Consider the following 23,864-nt stretch of genomic DNA (forward strand, 5'->3'; position numbering starts at 1 on the left):
GCCGAATACATTCAGCAGTTTGGGCGCCCAATGTGTTTAATTTTGTTTCAAAGAGCGTCAGGGTTATAAATGCAAGAGAAGAACTGCTTTTCCACTCCCACAGTGGACACATCCGAGAGTATGTAGAGTATTGTCCTAGAGCAGTTCCTGCTGAAGAACGCGGCCGCTTTATAGCTGGAGCGCCAGGTCATGGCAGACTTTTTTCTCCACACCACGGAGGCTCTTTCAAGCCAGTCACTGCAATTGGTCACTGTCGGGGTCTGAAAGTATGTCTGATAGTATTAGGCCTACCCGCTTGGTTTGCAAATGTAAATCAGAAGAAGGCCTGATCGGGGAGTGGCAAGTGAAGCGGCTGTACGTTTCTTCCGGACACATTCTCCCATGTGCCCCACCACACCATTCTCTTGAGCAGGTTCCTGATAGGTCACTTCTGTGTATTTCTACTCTGCGGTTGCCTTTGACTTCTCGGGGTATCTTTGACATGAACAAGAATGCTATCCTTGACTTCTCTAGGGTGAATTTAAAAACTGAGAACTGGATTTTACTCTCGTCTTCTGATTTAAGCACAGCTCAGCAAATGGTTTTACTATCAAGTTTACGGAGTGCTTATTATTATTACTTTTTTTGGTGGTCTTTTCCTCCAGTATTAGTGAACATCACATATTAGTCTGAAAACTAAGAAGAAATTCTGTTTCTCAATTCTGCTTCTGTAATAACCATTCTTTTCTTCTTCCTAACCGAGTATAAGAGGTTCCTAACATCTTACCTGATTAAAACCTGGGGCACACTCTCAAAATTATACACACACACACACTCCCATTAAATTCCATATGCAGTTCAGCGTCCCAGCACGATGTTATGGCCTGGGGCATCCCTCTGGAGTTCTGTGAACTGGCATAATCTTAACAGCATCCTTCTCCACGCACACACAGCAGCGTCCTTCTCCAGAGGGTGAGACTCTCTGACCTCTAAAAGATCGTTACTGATTTTTCTGCTCCTGCAGAGCTGCTGCTTGTCGTCTGGAGGTATAGCTCTGTTGAGTGGCTCCTCAATTTCTTGATATAGGGAGAAAAATTAGGGGGCAGTATATATAACATAGGTCTGATAATATTGTATTATTTAGCCAGTCGTTTAAAAATCCACCATTGCTATATTGCCTCCATCATTTCATAAAATATATTTTATCACCAAAAAAGTAGGAAGGATGAAATCTCAGAATAAGGAGAGTCCTTTGAATTGAAGAACTTACCCTAATAAAAAACTGTACAAGTCCTGGTTTTTTTGTTTGTTTGTTTTATGGTAGCACTGAGAATGAGGGAAAATATTATAGCATTTGGGACGCATGGCTTGAAGGCATCTTTGATTTCAACTCTCAAGAATTTGCTAATACTTCCAATTCATTTTTTAATCTCTACATTAAAAAATATGTTGATTCTTAGTCTGGAAAATACCTGATCAGATAAATGTTTGTAAAATGTATTATCTTAATAAAAAGTACCTTTTATATGGTCACACTGAAAATACTGTATCTATTTCGTATTTTCATTTGACTGGAAGCATTTTAAAAATATTTTTTCTTGCATTTTTTAAAAAACCTATGAAGGATTTTACATATATACAACAGTAGAAAGAGTACAATTTTTAAAAATCCATGTAATGTGATATTTTTCAGTCTTGCTTATTTCCCTCCAGTCTTTCTATAGAAATAAGCCTCCATTTGTTTAATATTACTTTGTAAAACTTATTCTAAAAGTATCCTATCTGAACATTTTGAAAATAGAGAAAAACAAAGGAAATCAAAATTGTTCTTAGTGTTACCACCGGAAATAAGCCATGTTTATGTCTTGATGTAACGATTACCAATCTTGTTGATTTACTTCCTCTCCCTCCCTTGTCTATCTGGTCTTTTTATATCAATAATAATAACCATTCTCATTTTTTCACCTCTTCATGTAGACAGTCAAATTCTCCACCCCCCATCAGACGCCAGCCCACCTGGAGCCGGTCCTCTCTGGTATGTATAGAAGCTGCAGTGATCAAGTGATCTGACTGTTGAGCATTCTTTGTTTGTTAATTTGAGGCAGGGGGATGATGAGGGCATCATGAGGAGGTGAAATTTTGTGAGAACACAGAGGCATCATTCTGTCAAGCAGGTGCGATGCACACCCATTTTGTCCCCCTTGGATCCATCCATGCCCACCACTACTCTTAAGTGTGGCTGAGGCTGCGGGTTTACCCTGAGAGTAGGTCTTATTCCAGGCCTGTGGGACCATGTTCCATCAGCATACAGCCTATGGTGTGTTTTCATCCCCTTGCTTATCTGTTCTGGTTGTTGTGTGAAGATACATCTTCAGTTATGAGCCCCACAAATTCTTTTGTGTTCACTGCCATAGAGAGAGCTTGATAAACTAGTGAGAAAATGCCTTCTAAATGAGCAAAAACTGAACGGATCTGGTTGATGGTCTCAGGCAGAGTATCTGATGGGGAAAATCGATTGCATAGTTCCTAATTTTAGGCCTTTTAAAAAAAATCAGATTTCCAAAGCACTTCCATAATTTTAGGCTTTAATTAGCCAGCAGAGTTTGAATTGATCTAGCTTTATCCGCTGCTTTTTTGTTTAAGTTGCTTTCCTCATCATGTGAATAAGGAAACAATTAATTTCAGTGCATGTGTTCTGTCTTAGGCTATGTTTTGAGGATTACTCAAGGATAACAGATGTTAAGAATTGGTTTCCTTTAATGTTTTCTGCTTGTTTTAACTCACAATTCTTTTATTTTAGGTTATGGTTTTTTACACAAAATCAAAATAAACATATGACCTTTGAACTTCTCTAGATCAACAATTCCTTCAAGTTGATAGAATGCAATTAAGTTTTTCTTCATATTCAATGTATACATGATAGCATGTCTTTAACTTGTCTTTTGAAGGGAACGTTTTGAGAAAAAAAATATTTTCTGGAAAATGCTTAGATGTGGACTCTTTGAATTCTTGAGTTGAGCCATTATGACATCGCAGTAATTCCTGAGTGCCTGTGAGAATATTATTTCTCTCAATATTATGCACAATACCTCACATGTGATCCTGGGCCCTGGAGATCTAAGAGATACCTTGGGCTTTCCCTGAGTACCAATAGATTTGTTCATGGCACTGATTTCTTTATTCTTCTCCTTTATGAATGTTATCTTCCTTTTCCCTTCTTTAGAGTATAGATGTCTTTATTAGCAAAATAATTTTTCATTTACATCCTTGAAACCCTATGGGAGGCAAAGTGTTTGAAAGCTCTCTTGTGATCTTATCTTGTCCTCATATCCAGAGACGATGCAGAGGCTTACCTATTTTATTCAGATGAAGACAGTTTATAGGAAGTCTGATCCAATTAATGGCTTCCCTCTTTCTCCTGTCCTTTAGGCTTAAACCATTACACCAAGAGTTTCTTACAATGAGTGAGTAAGACCAGATAACATTGTCTCTTGGCTTCCTTGCTGATAACCAGAACTTCTCATTGCTGTTTTTCACCTGCCCTCTTCTGTCTGTATTTTGGCATCAAATTTGTTTCTCTATTAGCACGTCTGGAAAGAAATGGAATAATGAATTAGAATATATAAAGAGATGCAATAAATAATAAAATCCTGAAATGATGTTTGAGGGATTAGCTATTATTGTCCTTTGACAATGCTGTTTGTGAACTGGCGTAAGTCTGCTCATTTATGTCAGTTCATAAACCGTAACTTACTTATTAGATTTTTTTAAATAAGGCAAGTAAAGACAGTAAACCCACTTTGCCTTGCGGTGTATTTCTATTCCCTTGTACAAATCCCTCCCCACTGTGTTTTTCTTTAAAGCCTGAAAATGGTTGTGCTACCATGGAAAACTTGAGTTGAATTATGTATTGCCAAGAAAAGGAAAAATATTTTTAAATTGCAACTCAAAAATCAGCCAAAGGGAGACTTGGGAATATAGCCCCTTTTCTTTGGTAGCCCGAACTGCTTTCTTAGATTGATTTCGGTTCTTCATTTCTTCTGTCTTGATTCCTTTTAATTCTTGGATCCCTTTTTTTATTGCCACTTTGAAGATCAAGCATTGTTTGTGTCAGAGAAAATGATAGGTGAGTTAGTTACCCAGCTTCAAGCTCTTGGCCAGTGTATTTCTTCCATTGAGGGATGCTGAGAAAGTGTGACCCCTGCTGGATTTGGGTTTCTTGGTTTGATCTCAGATTCTTCTCTCAAAATAGTAACCTTTAAAATCTATAAGGCTAATAGAAATATAAGAGATTGGCTGGGCACAGTGGCTCACACGTGTAATCCTAGCACTTTGGGAGGCCAAAGCGGGTGGATCACCTGAGGTCAAGAGTTCAAGAGCAGCCTGGCCAACATGGTGAAACCCCGTCTCTACTAAAAATACAAAAACTAGCTGGGCATGGTGGTGCAGCGCCTGTGATCCCAGCTACTAGGGAGGCTGAGGCATGAGAATCTCTTGAACCCAGGAGGCGGAGGTTGCAGTAAGCCAAGATTGTGCCACTGCACTCCAGCCTGGGCAATAGAGTGAGACAATGTCTCAGAAAAAAGAAATATAAGATATTATTTTGTTTGGTGGCTTATAAGCTTAAGGGTTTTGAAGATTTTTTTCCCGTGCAAATCAAAACTCTTACTTCAAACAAATTCTTACCTGGAACCTCAATACATAAATAAAATGGATAATACTTGAGGTAGGGGAGGGAAGAGATTGATTTGACTGACAGGAAACTGAGACTGACTGAAGTTAAATGGCTTGCTCTAGATTACATTAGTGCATAACCGTCGTTCCTTTGTTGGCTCACCAAATATTGTGCTTTTTTTTTTGTTCTGTTTTGTTTCTCTGAAAACTTGTCCCTCTTCCGCAGCATGAAGTTATTCAGGTTCAGTCTAAATAGCCATCTTTAAGAGACTGTGGAAAAGATCCTGCACTGCGGTGGCGGGTAGACAGGGCCCTTTCCACCCTTGGTTCTGCAGTGGGGAAGGTCAGCAAGTGGTCTGGAGAGCTATACACTCATTGTTGTGGGCCGCATTTGAGATATTTAAATAGATTCACCCTGGGCTCAGCTTAACACTAACCCTGTTCCTATTGAAGGTTGATGTGGAGCTGTGAACTGGGATCTCAGGCACAGCTCTGCTGATGTGTAGGAGCTTGTGAATGGAATTTTGAGAACAAAACAGGTGTCCCTCTTATTCTCATTTCTGAGATGGGTTATAATAATTTACTTTCTCTTTCTTTCTTCCTTCCTTTTTCTTTCCTTTCCTTCCTTTCTTTTTCTTTCCTTTCTTTCTTTTCCTTTTTTTTTTTTTAGATGGAGGCTCGCTCTGTCGCCAGGCTGGAGTGCAGTGGCATGATCTTGGCTTACTGCAACCTCCGCCTCCCAGGCTCAACAACTCTCACACCTCAGCCTCCCAAGTAGCTGGGACTACAGGTGCACGCCGCCATGCCCAGATAATTTTTTTTTTTTTTTTCTCGGAGACGAAGTCTTAATCTGTTGCCCAAGCTGAAGTGCAGTGGCGTGATCGCAGCTCACTGCAACCTCCACCTCCCGGGTTCAAGTGATTCTCCTGCCTCAGCCTCGCGAGTAGCTCGGACTCCATGCCTGTGTGCCTCCATGCATGTGCCACCATGCCTGGCTAATTTTTGTATATTTAATAGAAATGGCATTTCACTGTGTTGCCCAGGCTGGTCTTGAACTCCTGAGCTCAGTCAGTCTGCCTGCCTTGAATAATTTACCTTTTCTAAGTTATTCTTGTGAAAGAAGGCATAGGGAATTTTGCAAGTATACTAGAACATGTATAGTAAATGGTTACATTTAGTCTTTGATGGTAACCTCTTTCTCTTTCTGATCTTGAACCAACTTCATTTCTCCCTTACCATTTCTCCAGTTCCAAACTTAGTGATGAGATGGGAGTGCAGATGGGTAGAAGAAGGTTGAGTCAAAGGGGTGGCAGGGACAGCGGCTGCCACGAGCCTCCCTGACGACGTGGCGGGACTGCCGTGTGCCCGGGCCGGCTGTGTGAGTCATCGGCCGTGTCTGCCAGGCCTCCCCACCTCCTCTATTGTTCTCTGTTTCAGCCCAGGCAGCAGCCGTACATCCTGCCTCCCGTTCACGTCCAGTGTGGTGAGCACTACTCGGAAACGCACACCTCGCAAGGTAACTCTGGCTTGCCGTTCTCTCTTCTTAAGACAAAAAGTTGAATACCAGTAAGCAGTAAAGAAGCCTTTAAAAAAAAAGATGACAGGGATGCTTTCTTTTTAACTTCATCCTCATCTGAATGACAGTAGCTAACAGCTTCAATTTGTGGATGGCCTAGACTATCAGTTACCTCTGATCAAAAAATTTCCCCAGTATTGGCTGCTCAGGGAGTCCGGGCCAAGGCAGCAAGCAAGTCCTTTTCTCCTCCCTTTCCTAAGGGAGCTTAGAGAAGAGAGTTTGACAGCTCAGCCCACGTGAATGCACTTCACCTTCATTGCCAGTATCCGAAAACTTGTGGCAGTCACTCAGGTTTTCATGGTGACATAGAACATGGGCATGCAGAATAATTGGAAGAAATAAGCAAAGTCAGCCTTTTCTTTTAGCTGTTTTTCTCATCTCTTTCTCCAGCCCCTTTCTTGGCACACTTGCTTTTTTCTTCTCAGAGTAAGGTAAATCTGTTCTATTCCTCTCTTTCTCCCAAAACATCTCCCATGCAAAATGTGTGAAAAAGCTTCTTTTAGTAATGACTTCATGATAACAGCTAACATTCATAGAGCAATTGTGGTATTGCTGTAAGTACTTGCTATATATTGTCTCATGTAATCCTTAAAATAAACCTGTAGGTACTATTATTATTTCTATTTTACAGTTATAGAAATTGGAATACAGAGAGATTAATGATGGAACTTAGATATGAAAATCGGTAACTCGTAATCATTATGCTAACTGCATTTCAAAAAGAGAGATGGTAGAAAACCTTGGATGTTGGAAATGTAGTAAATGGATAATTAGTTTCTATGTTATCAACTCCTGGCCATTTTGAATCCTCTGCTGTCTGAAAGTGTGAGCATGAAAACCAAGACAGTCAAGACTATTTAATTTAATAAAAGTAGTACTTTTTATAAGGAGACTAGCAAAGTTACCACATTTCTATGGGAAGGCACCAAACCCCACGGGAGGCGGATAAATTGTGGCACATTTGTCTCTGTGTCCCCCTGTTTTTTCTGCCTATCTTATCTGATCAGATCTCTTTACACACTCCTCCTCTTCAGACAGTTGAATGTCTTCAGTCACCTTTTCTGTTTTTCACCTTCTCTGATTTTATGCTTATCTGTTTTGCTCATGTTTAAATCTGTAGTGTGAAAAAATGAATATATCTTGGCCACAGAAAGGCAAGAGGTTGCCTTCCTTGGAGGGGTGTGTGTGTATGTAAGAGAACTTCGGACACCTAGAATGGGCCTGATTTTAGAAATCTGCTTTTTCTCTCTTTAGGGACCTCTTTAAACTATAATTAATTTTTACTTGAATTGACCTAAGTGATGAAACCAGATCTAGAGGGGATTTGGGAAATTACCGAAAAGAACTCTTGATTCTAATTTTGGCCTTTATTGCTGCTCAGGATGAACTAGCTGTGCTGACATCCTGGCTACATCATCTGTTTTGTGCCTTTAGAATGCCCAGCAGTCCCCTGGGTGAAGGGGCTTTTTCCACTGCCGTCAGGAAGAGCAGCTCTAAATACTTAGTAATTGAAATCTATTGCCCTATTAAAGTTCTTGACTGTCTGGTCTAAATATTCAGTCCTATTGCTGAGCCCTGCACAAGAGGACAGGTCTCCCCAACTGGAGGGCGGTTGTTGGTGCCTGATTTTAAAGCTTATGGTAAAATTGAGAACTTCCCCAAGCGACACTTACTCCAAATGTGTGCATGCCTTCTTCCATTAGGTTCCCGTTTTCTTTTCAATATGTCTTAAGGTGTTCTTTCTGTATGTTGGCATTTCATCCAAGATGGTATCCGTTATTCTGTAGAACATGTGGGTGGAGACCATGGGATTTCACTTTTTATGACTTATTTAAATTAAAAGTCAGCTCATAAGTATGAGGATGTACTTTGTTGTGGCAGGATGGCTTGGAGGTTCACGTGCCTTTGTTTGACTTCTCGTAGACAGCATTTTTCATGGGAATGAAGAAGCCTTGTATTGCAACTCTCACAACAGCCTGGACTTAAATTATTTAAATGGCACCGTCACCAATGGCAGCGTGTGTAGCGTTCATAGCGTCAACTCCCTCAACTGCTCGCAAAGTTTCATCCAGGCCTCCCCTGTATCCTCCAACCTCAGTATCCCTGGGAGTGACATCATGCGGGCCGACTACATCCCGAGCCACCGGCACAGCGCGATCATCGTGCCCTCGTACAGGCCAACCCCCGATTATGAGACAGTCATGCGCCAGATGAAGAGGGGGATACTGCATACAGACAGCCAGAGCCAGTCTCTGAGAAACCTCAACATCATCAACACCCATGCCTATAACCAGCCAGAGGATCTGGTGTACAGCCAACCAGAGATGCGGGAGAGGCACCCCTACACTGTCCCTTATGGGCCACAGGGGGTCTATAGCAACAAACTTGTCAGTCCATCTGACCAGAGGAACCCAAAGAATAATGTGGTACCAAGCAAGCCGGGGGCAAGCGCCATCTCGCACACGGTGAGCACCCCAGAGCTGGCCAACATGCAGCTGCAGGGCAACCATAACTACAGCACGGCCCACATGCTCAAGAACTATCTCTTCAGGCCACCGCCCCCCTACCCACGGCCACGACCTGCCACCAGCACCCCAGACCTGGCCAGCCACCGCCACAAGTACATCAGTGGCAGCAGCCCAGACCTGGTGACCCGGAAGGTGCAGCTCTCGGTAAAGACCTTCCAAGAGGACAGCTCTCCGGTGGTGCATCAGTCTCTCCAGGAGGTGAGTGAGCCTCTTACGGCCACCAAGCACCATGGCACGGTGAACAAGCGCCACAGCCTGGAGGTGATGAACAGCATGGTGCGGGGCATGGAGGCCATGACGCTCAAGTCACTCCACCTCCCCATGGCTCGCCGCAACACGCTCCGGGAGCAGGGACCACCCGAGGAGGGGCCAGGCAGCCACGAGGTCCCCCAGCTCCCTCAGTATCACCACAAGAAGACCTTCTCTGATGCCACCATGCTGATCCACAGCAGCGAGAGCGAGGAGGAGGAGGATGAGGCTCCAGAATCGGTGCCCCAGATCCCCGTGCTCCGGGAGAAGATGGAGTACAGCGCCCAGCTGCAGGCGGCCCTGGCCCGCATCCCCAACAAGCCCCCGCCTGAGTACCCCGGCCCAAGGAAGAGTGTGAGCAATGGGGCTCTGAGGCAGGAACAACCCGGCCTTCCTCCCGGCATGGCTAGAGCCAGGGTGCTGAGGCACGGGCCGGCCAAGGCCATCAGCGTGTCCCGGACCGACCCGCCGGCTGTCAACGGGGCCTCTCTCGGCCCATCCATCTCAGAACCCGACCTGACAAGCGTGAAGGAGCGGGTCAAAAAAGAGCCTGTGAAGGAGAGACCTGTGTCTGAAATGTTTTCCCTGGAGGACAGCATTATAGAGAGAGAGATGATGATCAGGGTGAGTGTCCTCCTCTCCGGGGGCATTTCCCAGTGTGAAAGCACATGCTTCAGGCACTGAGCAAGGGGCAAACCTTATGCAGGGAGTGTGGTAGGTTTTTAAGCAGTCACTGAGCATTTAAACAGGTAGTATTTTATTACACAAAATGTTGGGTTTTGCCCTTTCAAATAAATCTTCCATTCTCTTTCGTGGCTTCTAACAGGTGTACTTGGTACGTTGTTGAGGCCAATGGCCTCAGCTAGGATTTTGCTGTTTATTCAAGGCTCAAACTTCCAATTGTGTGAGCTGCTATTATGGAAGCTCACCTTTCTGTGTCTTTCAGTGTTTTGTTTTCTTGAAGGAAAGCTGTCCGCCACCTCCATTTAGATATTAAAAGCAACATCCCTATACCGCCTTCTGTATAGATCCATAAGTCCAGACTCGCCAATATTGTCTTGATTGTGATATGTTAACTTTATATTGAGATTTTCTTTCAATAGATATTTCACACAGATTCAAGAAAATTATAGCAATTAGATATATAACTCAGTAATTGGATAAATAATTATCCGTTGAACTTATTCTATCAAAAATTCACCCACATGTATGTGAATACACACATACATATACATACATACATATTACCACTTGAAGATCCATCCTAGTATTAGACATGAATAGCTCTTCTTCATAATATGTACAGAGCCACGTATGGTGGGGGATACCTGTAGTCCCAGCTACTTGGGAGGCAGAGGTAGGAAGATCACTTGGAGCCAGGAGTATGAAGCCAGCCTGGACAATATAATGAGATCTCATCTCTATAGAAAAAAAAAGGAACCACAGGTATGATGGCAGGAGCCTGTAGTCCTAGCTAATCAGGAGGCTGAGGTGGGAGGATTGCTTGAGCCCAGGAGTTCAAGGCTTCAGTGACCTGTGATTGTGCCACTGCACTCCAGTCTGGATGACAGGACTAGACCTCACTGCTTAAAAAAAAAAAAATTGTACAACTTGGGGAGACAGTTATGTTGTCAGAACAGGACTATGCAGGTACATATAGAACAATGAAGTGAATCTGTTCTTACTAGTGAGAAAATGTTTGGATTATTGCTACTTAAAGAAATCTCGGCTGGGTGCTGTGGCTCACGCTTGTAATCCCAGCACTTTAGGAGGCTGAGGCAGGCAGATCATGAGGTCAGGAGTTCTAGACCAGCCTGACCAACATGGTGAAACTCCATCTCTACTAAAAATATAAAAATTAGCCGGGCGTGGTGGCACGCACCTGTAATCCCAGTTACTGAGGAGGCTGAGGCAGGAGAATCACTTGAACCTGCAAAGCGGAGGTTGCAGTGAGCCGAGATGGCGCCATTGCACTCCAGCCTGGATGACAGAGCAAGACCCCGTCTCAGGAAAAAAAAAAAAAAAATCTCCATTGCTGCTTGCCATGAACATTTTCATTCCCTTAAAAAAAAAACAATTAATTAGAACTAATCAAAGCCAGATTGACTTCTCTTCATTCACCACGGTTGTACCATACGGTAGCCAAGCCTAATTTTAGGAACTCTGAAACAGTTGTAACTTAAAATTTGCCTTGATGGAATCCATTTGGCCATCGTCATTTCCAGGTCTTCCTAACCCATCATTGGGATTCAACCTGAAAAGAACAATCAAGGCCCAATGATTTAAGGAAGCCAAGTTCCTGGGGTCAGAAATTGAATCTATAGCAACCTTGTTACTTTTGGAAAACCTTAAGAACATTCTCAACCTCACAGTTTTGGCTAGCCCCACTAGAGTAGTGCTAAGAGATTCTTATACAGACATGACTGTTTGCAAACCTAGAAGGAAATTGTGCAAGGTGTACCTTTGCCTCTAGCAAAGAAAACCTTTGGCTTGGAATGGAAGAAATGTGTGGGTGGGTGCCGCTGGGAGAGAGTTTTCTCAACATGGAAGAAAGCAATTTATTGGTAGAAAATAGTTTTTCAATACTTCCACACCACTTAAAAGCAACATTAGCATCAAGAACCTCTCAGTCTAAGCATTTAATTTAGCTATTTCCCCTGCCAACTCGATACTTAATGATGTCCACATGGTCCCTTAACCTCATTTTGGTTGTATTCATCCTCTTCTCTTCTTACTCGTATTAAACAAATAGCCTGTAGCCAAAATCTTGGCAGGGTCTCCTCCTCGTAGCTCCTTGCATTATCACAAAGGAACAAGGGGATTTTCACTATTGTTTTTTCTCCAGATGCTTTTCCATTCCATTCATGTAGGTAATAATGACTAGCAAATTTTAGCCATTAACCTTTAGTTCAAGAAAATAATTATCCCATTTCTACTTCATTTTCCCTGTTGATTTTTTTTCCCCCCAAATCTGCTACACTCAGGAGCTCAAGGACACCAGCAGACCTTAGAGGTGGATTAGGAGCTTCTTCAGTGAGCCAGGAGGCCAGGCAAGGTGGTGACAATGCCAGTGGCTCTGAGCCCAAGATGAGTCTCCACCTGTTTTGTTTTTAATGCAAAAACTCACCCCTTAGCCTAAGCAGCATCCCCACAGGTCAGATACTTCTCTGCTCTCCTCACTATGGGCAACTTTTGCCAGCTTGATGGGAATTCATGAGAGGTGATGGCCATTCTAAGGGCCCTCTTGATCAGAACACAATGAGAAACTTTTAGCAAAAGATAACTCAGGGGCGGGGCGGAGTGTGCAGGTATGGTGAGAATTTGCCCTCTGGGCAGCTCTCCTGGACCTGCTTGTCTATTTGATGGATGGTTTAGCTGCTTTCGTAGCTCCTCATTCTGGCTCCTACTGCTTCCTTGAAGATACTTCCCTGCTTGTAGTCCCCTAGCCAGAAGTTGATGCACTGAGAAGAAAAGGCCAGATCAGAGCTTGTGAATTATTATTATTATTATTTTTTATCTCTGGTAGCAAGCTGATAGGGTGAGTGAGAAGGATCAAAGAGACATACTTTGATTTATCACTAAGTAATAATCCTTTCCCAATAAAGACAAGTCAATTACTTTTTGTCTTAGACCCAGTTAGGGTCGCCTTGCCGTGCAGGTGGAAAGGAAGCAGGACTGCTGAGAGGAGCTCAGGACCCATTTTCCAGAACTATTACCTTCTCAAAACTTTGGAGAGCAGTGAAAATAGATTCCCAAGTGAAAGAGGTGACAGAAATAAACAAAAAAGAAAAACTCTTTCTCCCCAAAACTAGCAGCAAGCAAACAAAGACCTAACCATTTTAATCCAGAATCTTCCCCCAGGGGGTTCCCAAGAATTGACAGACCAGGGCCATTTGTAAGAATATTACATCTTTTGGCGGTAAGTCCTTGGGTACGGTAAAGCCAGAAAATCTGAGACAGGTCTCAGTTAATGTAGAAAGTTGATTCTGCCAAGGTTGAGGGTACACACCTGTGACACAGCCTCAGAAGGTCCTGATGACATATGCCCAAGGTTGTCGGGACATGGCTTGGTTTTATACATTTTAGGGAGACATGAGACATCAGTCAGTATTGGTTCTCTCTGGAAAGGCGGGACAACTTGAAGCAAAGGCAGGAAGACGAAGTAGGGAGGGGGCTTCCACATCACAGGTAGGTGAGAGGCAAATGGTTGCATTCTTTTGTTTCTGATAAGCCTCTCCAAAGGAGTCAGTCAGATATGCATTTATCTCAGTGAGCAGAGGGGAGACTTTGAATAGAATGGGAGGCAGGTTTGCCCAAGCAGTTCCCAGCTTGACTTTTCTTTTTAGCTTAGTGATTTGGAGCCCAAGATATTTTCCTTTCACAGTACTTTTCTCACTTTCTCCCAGTAACCTCCTCTGAGATACTCCTTTGGTTTGTCTAATGAGTCGGCCATCACCAGGACAGGCATCCTGTTGTCCGTGTCACTCACACAGGCTTCATTCTGATTGTAGGTGACATTATGGAAACACATGGAAGGGGCGTAATGCAGTCCCCCCACCCGCAATTAGAATAATTCATAACCCTGTGGGATGGCGCCATCAAGACCTCTTCCTGGGGAGTGAATTTATACATCATAGATAAGGAAAAAAGTCTCTCAAGGCTTGAAAAGAAACCGGGGATTCAATGGCTCTTCATCTGTGGCAGTCAAATGAATCTGCAAATGGGTTGCCCTTCAGTGTGAATCAAAATCCTAAACCTTGCAAAACTCATCTGCTTCTGTGAGGAGTGCCTGTGTTCTTCCCTTAACTTCCAGGACACACTTAATTTTAGGAAAGGCCCTTTGTGGCTTGCTTGAAGTGAGCATAAAGAGCTTTTTCATACTTGGTCAGTTTCAAGGACCTGAGGAAGCACAGCAGGAGGCTAAAAACCAGCCCTGCCCAATCCAATTTCAATTTAGAGTTGAGGGTGGAGAGGATGGAAATCAAAAAGCCCCAAACTGGGCCAGGTGTAAACATCGAAACCTTTCCCTAAGTGGTCTGCTCAGTTCTGGAGTCCATGTTCCCCCATAGCTCAGTGGCATGCAGTGATGTCCCACCATCTGTGTTGGCAGGCACAGTCTCTGTTATTGTGGGCTCTCTGGGTGAAGCCTGAAGGGTAAGGCCTGTGGATCATCTTAGATGACCCCAGCCAGGCTTTGATGTTAGTGAGTTTGCTAAACCACATCAGCTTTCAATTCTGGGCATGACACCACCCTTAGGTACTCCAAGGACTAGAGATTAATTATAGAATTAACATCCTCAGGACAGAAGCTTAGGAAGATTTTTCTCTACAGTTTATGTGTGTGAATCTCTCAATCAACAACGAAGTGTTTTACAAGTTTTGCTCCATTCCATCTGTGCAAAAGGTCCATCACTGTGATTGGATTAGATGATTCATATAACCCTGTTTCTCTTTTCCTTGTCTTGTCATCCTTATCTTTCTAAAGTGTATCGCATGTACCCTATTTTGTTTTTGTTTTGTTTTGCCCTATGGCAGGGTGTATTTTTAGGGAGTCTTTTTTCTTATTTATTGGTCTATCTGGCTAAGGAGTTAATTAAGAATAAAAGCTCAGGAGTCCTGTAGGAACTGGCTTCCGGGGGCCCAGTGGGAATAGTGGGAAGGCTGTGTTTGAATTTGCCCTACTGATGGTGATTGTCTGCATTCCTTGGCTGGGGAGTTACAGATTTGAGGAGATTAAAACACATTCCAACATTCTACTAGTATTATAAACAATGAGAACATGCCTTTTCTTGCCGCAAGAATCTAGAGAAGCAGAAGATGGCAGGCCTGGAGGCACAGAAGAGGCCGCTGATGTTGGCAGCGTTGAACGGGCTCTCGGTGGCTCGAGTCTCAGGGCGGGAAGAGAATCGAGTTGATGCCACCCGGGTTCCCATGGACGAGAGGGTAAGTGGCAGGCTTGTCAAATGTGATTCATTCTCTGTAGTCTGAGGATCCCAAAACACCCTCCTTCCTCGAATATGCCAGCACTGAGATTTGTGTGATGCATTATTTCTTCAATCTGAGATTAGGAAGATCAGGCATAACTGTGTTGCATTAAATCAGTCCCTTCCAGCATCTCCTGTTTCTCCATTCCGGTCTTCCTGCTTTGTCCAGTTGGCGGATCATTGGTTACCTAAAACCAGCAGCCCCTAACATGCTGTATGACTTGGTCAAGTCACTCAATTTCTTTGGGCCTGCTTCCTTTCTTGTAAAATGCACAAGTTAAACACTTGCGATAGCTCTCAATTTCTATGATTTTTGTGAGCAATTGCCATTTCTTAGGAAGTGATTATTTTATCCAATCATTTATTTTTATTTTTAATTTTTTAAAAACTTTTAGTTTTGGGGGCACATGTGAAAGTTTATTACATAGGTAAACACGTGTCACAGGGGTTTGTTGTACGTATTATTTCATCATCCAGGTGTCAAGCTCAGTACCCCATGGTTACCTTTTCTGTTCCTCTCCCTGCTTCCACCATCCACCCTCAAGTAGGCCCCAGTGTCTGTTGTTTCCGTCTTTGTGTTCATAAATTCTTATCATTTAGCCCCCACTTATAAGTGAGAACATGCAGTATTTGGTTTTCTGTTTCTGCGTTAGTTTGCTAAGGAAAATCGCCTTCAGTTCCTTCCATGTTTCCCGCAAAAGACATGACCTTGTATCTAAGCATTTATAGAGTTCTTTAAAAATGCTGTCCCCTCATATGACCATAAAATGAGGCTGATTTATAATCGTCTGGATAATGCATTGTGAAAACATGGGTTTTGAAAAGCAGAAAGCAGCTGCATGGTAGTGTTTTAGAGGTGAAGAAAGGTGTATCCTTAGTTCCTGAAGTTGCTGTCAGAAGGTTAATAAACAGGTTGTATAAATGTAATAGAGTACTAATAACATTAGGGTGTTTGATTTCTGCCAGTATGTATCCAGAATTAGAATGTTTTTAAAGCCAGAAGGGACTTTAGAGGAATCATTTAACCCAATTAATACCATGTTATTGTAATTATTAGTTTGGCCAGGGAAGAGGTAAAAAGAGAGAGATTTAATCCTCAGAGCTATAGAACTGTGGACCCAGTGTCATCTTAAAAGCAGCTACATAGGTGGAGAAAAGGATGTTTGGATAATTAAAATGAACAGTCTTTTTATCATTAGGACTTTAAACAGAGTTGTTAATAGCAAAAATACTGATTTTTGAATTTTAACTCTTGCTAGTTCTTGCAGATTTGTTCTACTTATGAGTAAGAAGGAAAATGGTTATTAGACAAGGGAAACAATCAATATGGTTGATAAGGAGACAAACCAAGTATTGATTGTACAACTTGAAATCTCTTATTAATACAATCGCTAAATATTTAAAGAAATTTGGTTGTTTCATTGAGTTTTTGGATCAGATAATTTAGAGAGCTGAAGATCAATTTCTGTTGCAGTTCAGAACCCTGAAGAAGAAACTAGAAGAGGGAATGGTGTTCACAGAATATGAGCAAATTCCAAAGAAAAAGGCGAATGGCATTTTCAGCACAGCAGCTCTGCCAGAAAATGCCGAGCGCAGCCGAATCCGTGAAGTTGTCCCCTATGAGGAGAATCGAGTAGAGCTGATACCAACCAAAGAAAATAACACGGGATATATTAACGCCTCCCACATCAAGGTAGGAAGGCAAGCCTGTTAGAAGGTTTGTTAAAGATGGCTGGGTTAAAGGTAAAAATGCGGGGAGAAGAAAATGTGTGGGCTGCAGCTGTACCTTTTGGCTTGTCCCCAGACCCTCAGGGATTGTTTTTGAACTCCTGTGCTTTTCTTAGTCAGGTGGAAGGGCATGTCTCTCACTGCAGAGAGAAGGAAGTCTAGCAGCCTCAGGAAGAACCTCCGGTCAGGGATTTCTGAAGCTCACTCATGACAGAGGCCTTAACTTTTCCTTCTCTCTGTGGGCTGTAACTCTGTCTATACTCACAGGAAAAACTGAGGATTATCCTTTTTGGTTTGTAATTAGCAGAGATGGAGACTTTGGAAGTTACAGGTATTGAGTTACTGACATTAAGGTGTTATGTTCAATAACAACAGAAACTATTGTTTCTCCCTTATAATACTACGGGTTATGCATTTTATAAAAGCACAAGTCCTATTATTGCATGGTATTTAGAAGAGTGGAATAATTTGCACCTGCACTCTAAAAGTGTGGTTAATATTGAATCTTGAAAGATGTGCCACATTAGTCAATGAATTTGTGTTAGTAAGTTTTTGTTATTATTTCAAATACTTTAAACCTTTGTATGTCGGTATTACATAGTTTAGCACTTCTGCAGTTGAGTTATGGATACATGTGTACATATAGTTAAATGTTTCTTAAATAGCTTACCTTCCTCAGAGTTCCTGTTAACAGAGGACACTTATTTAGAATGTCACCATTTGCTCTGAACTCTGAAGTGGGAGATTTGTTCATCTATTAATGTTAAAGCCATTGTTATAGGATGTTGTTAAATAATACAAGTTTCAATTAATAGTCCACTGTGATCAATAGCCTTAGAAACCTATTTTCGGCCTTGTCTAGAATTATTTGCTTTCCTCATTGGACTTTTCAACTGTAGCAGAATTATTAACAGGTTTTATTGAGCCTCTAAAGGCTAGTTAGGTATCTAGTTTGTGTGTCAATTATAACTAGTTTTGATACAGAATGTGAAAAGTATAGCATAGTTGGGTATATAGTATTTTTATTAATATACACAGATAACCATAGTTTTTAATAATTAGAAAGTACTGTCAAAAGAAATATAAAAGAGTAACTATCATAGATCATATTACTAATTTTTACTTGGATTTTTGAGAGTGAGAAGTAAAAAATGAACTCTAGGAAACTCTTAAATAAACTGTCAGTGGTGGGTTTCATGGGCTTAGTTTAGATTATGAAACAATGACCAACGTAATGTATTCAAACAAGGATGCAGATCACACAGCTGCTTCTTGATAGAGTGTCTATGAAGATCTTACATAGCAATATTATATTATCTTCTTCTTTTGGCCAGATCTCTTCCACTATTTTCCATCTGCTCTCTGAAAAAAGCTGTCACTTTGTATAAACTGTGCCCATTGGGCATTGTTAACTGAGAAACATTCCCTTCCTTGGTATTCTCTGTGGCCCACATTTCATCCTGTGGATCCGGGTTAGACATGGGTGCATTTAATAGACCCATGGAGCTTGCAAGAACTTGTCCCTGTGTTTTGGAATAGAGGTGTATGTTTTGCCAATGTTTTCCCCCCCGGGTTCCAAGCAGCCGTTAACACAGAACAGAGATTTATTTGCTCCAGAGGTGGAATCACATCTGTGAAATCTACCTCAGTAGCACTGCTTGTTGTGTTTTTAATGCAGTTTTTAATACCCTCCTGTCAATACTTGGAATATGCTGAAAGGCCCCAGGCAGCAGCAGCATTCTCTGGAAGTATTTATGTTTCCTATACGTTGGGTGCCAGAGAGGCTAATGTTTAAAATCACAATTCCACGGATAAACCAAACTCCTAGCCAGCAAATATATGAATGTTATCTCCCACCAGTATTTGGAAAATGGATTTTTCTTGCCAGCTTTGACCTAAACATGTCTTGTGTAATGAGACAATAACTTACATTGTTTTTGTTTGAATCGAGTTAGCATACAGTTTTATCAAATAAATGAGGGAAAGAAGTTTCAAACAATGATGACTTCATTGCTTTTTGAACTCTCCAGAGATCTGCATTGCATAGATGTAGAAGGGGCCTGCCTTTGCAATATCAAGGCACAGAGCTGGAAGGGAGAATAGAAAGAATTCCTCCAAAGGCCACCATTTCACCTTGACAGCATGACCTTTAACACTTTGGGTACAACTTCTTATTTATGGTTCTCTGCAGCTAGTATTTATAGCTGTAGAATTATCTTCCCCTGATCACCCTGAGCCGCAGGGGTAATAATTTTATTATCCAAAGTCATGTCATGACTGTAGTTCAGTTGGATGCCATGGTACTACCAAGGTGAAGTTATTGATAAAATATTATATGCTATTGACAAGAGCATTCGTAGCATCTCTGCCGTGCATGGCACCACAGAGCAGCAGTGACAGCGACGTTTATGATACACTTCATCTCAGATCCACAGGAGAAAGATAGTGCTCCAAAAGGGATGTTGTTTCATGGCCTTTTTTTTTTTTTTTTTTTTTAATTGTTTAATTGGATACCATGAAGCACTGTTTTTCAAACTGGATTACAACACAGTGGTAGAATGTGAAATCAGTTTAGTGGTCATGACCATGTGTGTGTGTGTGTGTATGTGTGTGTGTGTGTCTGTTTGTGTTTTAATGAAATAGACAAGAGAAAAGAATGGAAAGTGTCAGAGTACATTGCACATAGTAAGCATAACTATTATTTCTGTGACAAATCCTAAGTTATACATGTTCATATGTATGCATATATACGTGTGTGTATGTGTATGGTTTTTAATAGGCACTAGTTTGCATATACTGTGAGTTACAAACAAAGATCAGGTAAAGGCCAGACGCAATGGCTCAGACCTGTAATCCCAGCACTTTGGGAGGCTGAGATGGGCGGATCACCTGAAGTCAGGAGTTCAAGACCAGCCTGACCAACATGGTGAAATTCCATCTCTAGAAAAATACAAAAATTAGCTGGGCATGATGGTGGGTGCCTGTAGCCCCAGCTCCTTGGGAGTCTGAGACGGGAGAATTGCTTGAACCCGGGAGGCATAGGATTCAGTGAGCCAAGATCGTGCCACTGCACTCCTGCCTGGACAAGAGAGCAAGACTCAGTCTCAAAAACCAGGATTAGGTAAATGTTTTAATAGGCTTGAGTGGCAGAAAATATTTTCATGTGAGAATGTGTCACTACACTAGCCTCTATAGTCTCAGGTATTTTGTTAATTGAACTAATTCATTTGGCCCCAAAAATAGATCCAAGGTTTTAAGGTGGATACAGATGGACAGGTGATGAGCAGGTAATGTTGTCCTGGACTTGGGGTTTATTTACCGATACTTTTCTTGGTTTTTAGGTGGTGGTTGGAGGGGCAGAATGGCACTACATAGCCACCCAGGGGCCCCTACCACACACGTGCCACGACTTCTGGCAGATGGTGTGGGAGCAAGGAGTGAATGTCATTGCCATGGTCACCGCAGAGGAGGTAAGGAGTATGGCCTACTCCATGTCCTTTTCCCTAGGGAAAGGGTGGCCAGAAGATGGGCTTTGTGCTGGCAACTTTGCTACACTATCCTTCTTCCTGCAGTGCTGTTTCTCTGCAAATGCTTTTCTCTTTGGTATACATCTGTTTTCTTACTTCCAGCTAGATATTTTTCCCCCGGAGATAATTGATTGTTGTAGTTTTCCCTCCTCCCATTTTCTTCTTGCTTTTAACTCTTTTCCTTGGATTGTAATGCACTAAACTGAAAATAAAACAACAGAAAACCAAAAATGGCCAGACTTTAGTTCAACCCGCTGACTTTGTGTACCAAACGAAAACAGTGATCTTTCCACTGGAATTTGGGAGTCTCAGGCTGCTCTGGGCAAATCGACATAGATGCCCAACTCCAGGCACCCAGCTCCGCATGCCACCATGCTTATCAGCTGAAAAGAGACCAGAAGCTGTTGTTCCTGGAGAGGCCTCTGTTCTTTGGTGGAAGAAAAAATATCTTTTTCTTCTTTTGCCAAGCCAAACATAGTTTTTCTGCTGTAACTAGAGAACTCTATGTGATGTTATAAAAAACCAGCCTACACTGCCAGTCCATCCAGTCAGTGTTCAGCTTGCTGTCTTTGCAGGGAGAAGTGTTGTGTTTCTTCTCTTGTCACATTCTCAAAATTTCTTTAACCACCTTCTTTTATTTCTTTCATTAAATTCCAGTTTATGTTTTGAAATCATTCAAGGGACTAGTTTCATCTGTGTTTACCAATATCTGTGGTATTGCAGTGGCCTTTCCTAGCTACGTTAAAGGGGTCAGGAACAAAGAAAACTGGGGAGGAAAAAGTCGTATTTTTCTTCATTGACTGTTTTGAGCATTGGCTTTTCAGCACAGTCCATTAGAAGAAAACAATGAAAGGGACATCAGGCTCTTTAAAGCCAGTTGTACTTCCCTGGGCTGACCTGTTTGACCTTCCCACAAAGGGAATGAATCCTCCTTAAAGCTTCTAGAATAGATTTATCACCTTATCAGATCACACCATCGCAAGGCATTCATTCACCCAAATACAGCGTACCATCTGTGCTAACTTCAGGAGTACATGGTAATAAACGAGACAGGCACCATCCCTGTCCCCATAGAGCTTATGTCCTAGTGGGAGGGACATTCAGAAGTGACCAAATAAAATAAGTGCAGTTAGCAGTAAGTGCCATGGCAAAAATGGAAAACTACAGTCCAGAGCGGGTCGGGGTGAGTACAGGTCTTCCTGCCTCATCCCTCCTCCTCTTTGTGTGGGTTTCAGCCGCAAAACGGTCATTCAAACTAGGGGACTCCTACTAAAGGGTAGCTTCACGATGTGCAACCCTGAGGTCCAGACTCTCTATCATGTCACACACTTGCTGGAAGGCTGGAAATGAAAACCTTATTAATAGGAGCATAAATTCAAGGGAGAGAATTTTTAAAAATGGAAAACAGGTTAAGAAAGAGAGTGACTGGGGGCTATTTGAGATCAGGGCATGGCCAAGGACCCTCCGAGGAAGTGGCATTGGAGGTGAGACCGGAGTGACAAAGGGCCAGCCTTGCCAAGACAAAGTAGCATCTAGTGATCTGTGGGACAGCTGGGGACTTACAGCCTTTTAAAATCCATAACTGATTTAGACACTCAGCAGAAATGTAAATTCGAGGTAAATCTGCTTTCATAGGATTGGTAAATAAAAGAGGAAGGTGTGCTTCCAACTTAAGGAGACTCAGTTAAACCAAATGAAGCCAGGCAAGGTAATTTATATATTCCCCAAATTATATATAAATATATAATTTATATATTCCCCAAAGATGTGTTGCTTTACAAGTGGGCTTTACAAGAGGAACTCTAATATTCCTCTAAACAGCCGTCAGGGTTCCCAGAGCCTGTCACCACTGCAGTTCTGTGTGTTCAGTGCTCCTTCTCTCTCACCGCCTACTCCTTGCCCTGAATCTCCTCAGCTACCGCCTCCTCCACACTCCGCCCCTTCTCCAGGGATTTTAAAACTGCAAAACTGAAACATAGACCTTGTGTAAATGGTTGAGAGTACATATTCTCAGAAAAGATTATAAAATCAAGGGAGAAAGAATGGTGATTTAACCAGCTGTTCTCAGTTCTAGTTGTAGATGGAACCAGAACGCATTGGTCAGACTGAAACAAATGTGAGATCAACACTAGATAAAGACAATGTCGGTAGTCTGTGCTGTAACAGAAAGAGCTCTGCACTGAACATCCAAAAGGAGTAGCATGACCTAGAGCGATTGCTGGAACCCCTTCCCCACTTGTGTAAAACCTTTGAATGACTTCCCATTGCCCCTGGGGTGAAATCCAAACTTTCCACCATGGACTGTGAGGCCTTTCCAGTTTCCTGTCCGACCACCTGCCCCCTCACATGTCACACTCCAGCCACCCCGAAGACCTTCATTTCTTGAATGCACCAAGCTTGTTCCTGCTTCTAGACTTTGCACTTGCACTTCTCTCTAACATTCCACTGCACCTCCGTTGTGAATCTTTTAAATTTTCCATTGATGTAACTGTCATTGTAAATTGTGTTATTGGTCTTAACTAGCATGTATAGGATTTACCCTGTACAGTGTAGACACTGCAGAGTGCTACTGAACTAGCGATTTAGAAGCTATTTGCATTTTCTTCTGTCTTCACATCTTAGGATTAAAAGGATGAGAGCTTCCCTTGACCTATTTCCAATTTTGCTTTATATGTGATTTAGGAGGGTGGACGAACCAAAAGCCACCGATACTGGCCCAAACTGGGTTCCAAGCACAGCTCAGCCACCTATGGCAAGTTCAAGGTGACCACGAAGTTTCGAACAGATTCTGTTTGCTATGCAACCACAGGCTTGAAAGTCAAGCACCTTTTGTCTGGGCAAGAAAGGACAGTGTGGCATTTACAATATACTGACTGGCCAGATCACGGCTGTCCAGAGGACGTCCAAGGATTTTTATGTAAGTGTTTTTCTTCCCAGTCTGCTACCTGACTGACTTTTACCTACTGTGTCAATAATCCAGCCGTTGGAGATGAAATGGAAAAAGAGGATGCTTTCTCTTAAGTAGCAAAAGTATTATAATATTGAAATATATGTTCCTTTCTTATTATGTAGAACAGAGAAGAATAATACATGTCACTTATTCTGTTTGCCTTTCAAACGCATAAGCTAAGACTGTGATCAACATATTGGCTCTACCTTGATTCAGACCTTTAGCTACTCATTTAATCGGTAACTATTCTGACACATGCTACAACAAGGATGAACCTTGAGGAATGATGCTGAGTGGAGATAATCCAGTCACAAAAGGACGAAAATTGCATGATTCCACTTATATGAGGTACCTAGAATAGGCAAGGTCAGAGGCAGAAAGTAGGTGAGAGGTTACCGGGGTTGCAGCAAAGGGGGATTCGGGAATTACACATTTTTTATTTTTTGAGGTGGAGTCTCACTCTGTCATCCAGGCTAGAGTGCAGTGGCACGATCTCAGCTCACTGCAGCCTCTGCCTCCCAGGTTCAAGCAATTCTCCTGCCTCAGCCTCCCACGTAGCTGGGACTACAGGCGCAGCCACCACGTCTACCTAATTTTTGTATTTTTAGTAGAGATGGGGTTTCACCATGTTGGCCAGGCTAGTCTTGAACTCCTGGCCTCAAGTGATCT

The 23,864-nt window shown here is 42.4% G+C and overlaps 1 protein-coding gene across 1 annotated transcript in view; it reads left to right on the forward strand.

Moving 5' to 3' along the window:
• PTPN14 (protein tyrosine phosphatase non-receptor type 14) overlaps window positions 1-23,864 on the forward strand; it is a 203,077-nt gene that overhangs the window by 159,521 nt on the left and 19,692 nt on the right. The window contains exons 11-17 of the mRNA XM_050761587.1: window positions 1,957-2,014; window positions 6,091-6,169; window positions 8,153-9,630; window positions 14,806-14,949; window positions 16,465-16,683; window positions 20,060-20,188; window positions 22,928-23,162. Of these exons, the coding sequence (XP_050617544.1) occupies window positions 1,957-2,014; window positions 6,091-6,169; window positions 8,153-9,630; window positions 14,806-14,949; window positions 16,465-16,683; window positions 20,060-20,188; window positions 22,928-23,162 (2,342 nt within the window). The remainder of the gene's footprint in view (window positions 1-1,956; window positions 2,015-6,090; window positions 6,170-8,152; window positions 9,631-14,805; window positions 14,950-16,464; window positions 16,684-20,059; window positions 20,189-22,927; window positions 23,163-23,864) is intronic.

Source organism: Macaca thibetana, chromosome 1 (genome assembly GCF_024542745.1).
Source record: "Macaca thibetana thibetana isolate TM-01 chromosome 1, ASM2454274v1, whole genome shotgun sequence".
Taxonomy (NCBI): domain Eukaryota; kingdom Metazoa; phylum Chordata; class Mammalia; order Primates; family Cercopithecidae; genus Macaca; species Macaca thibetana.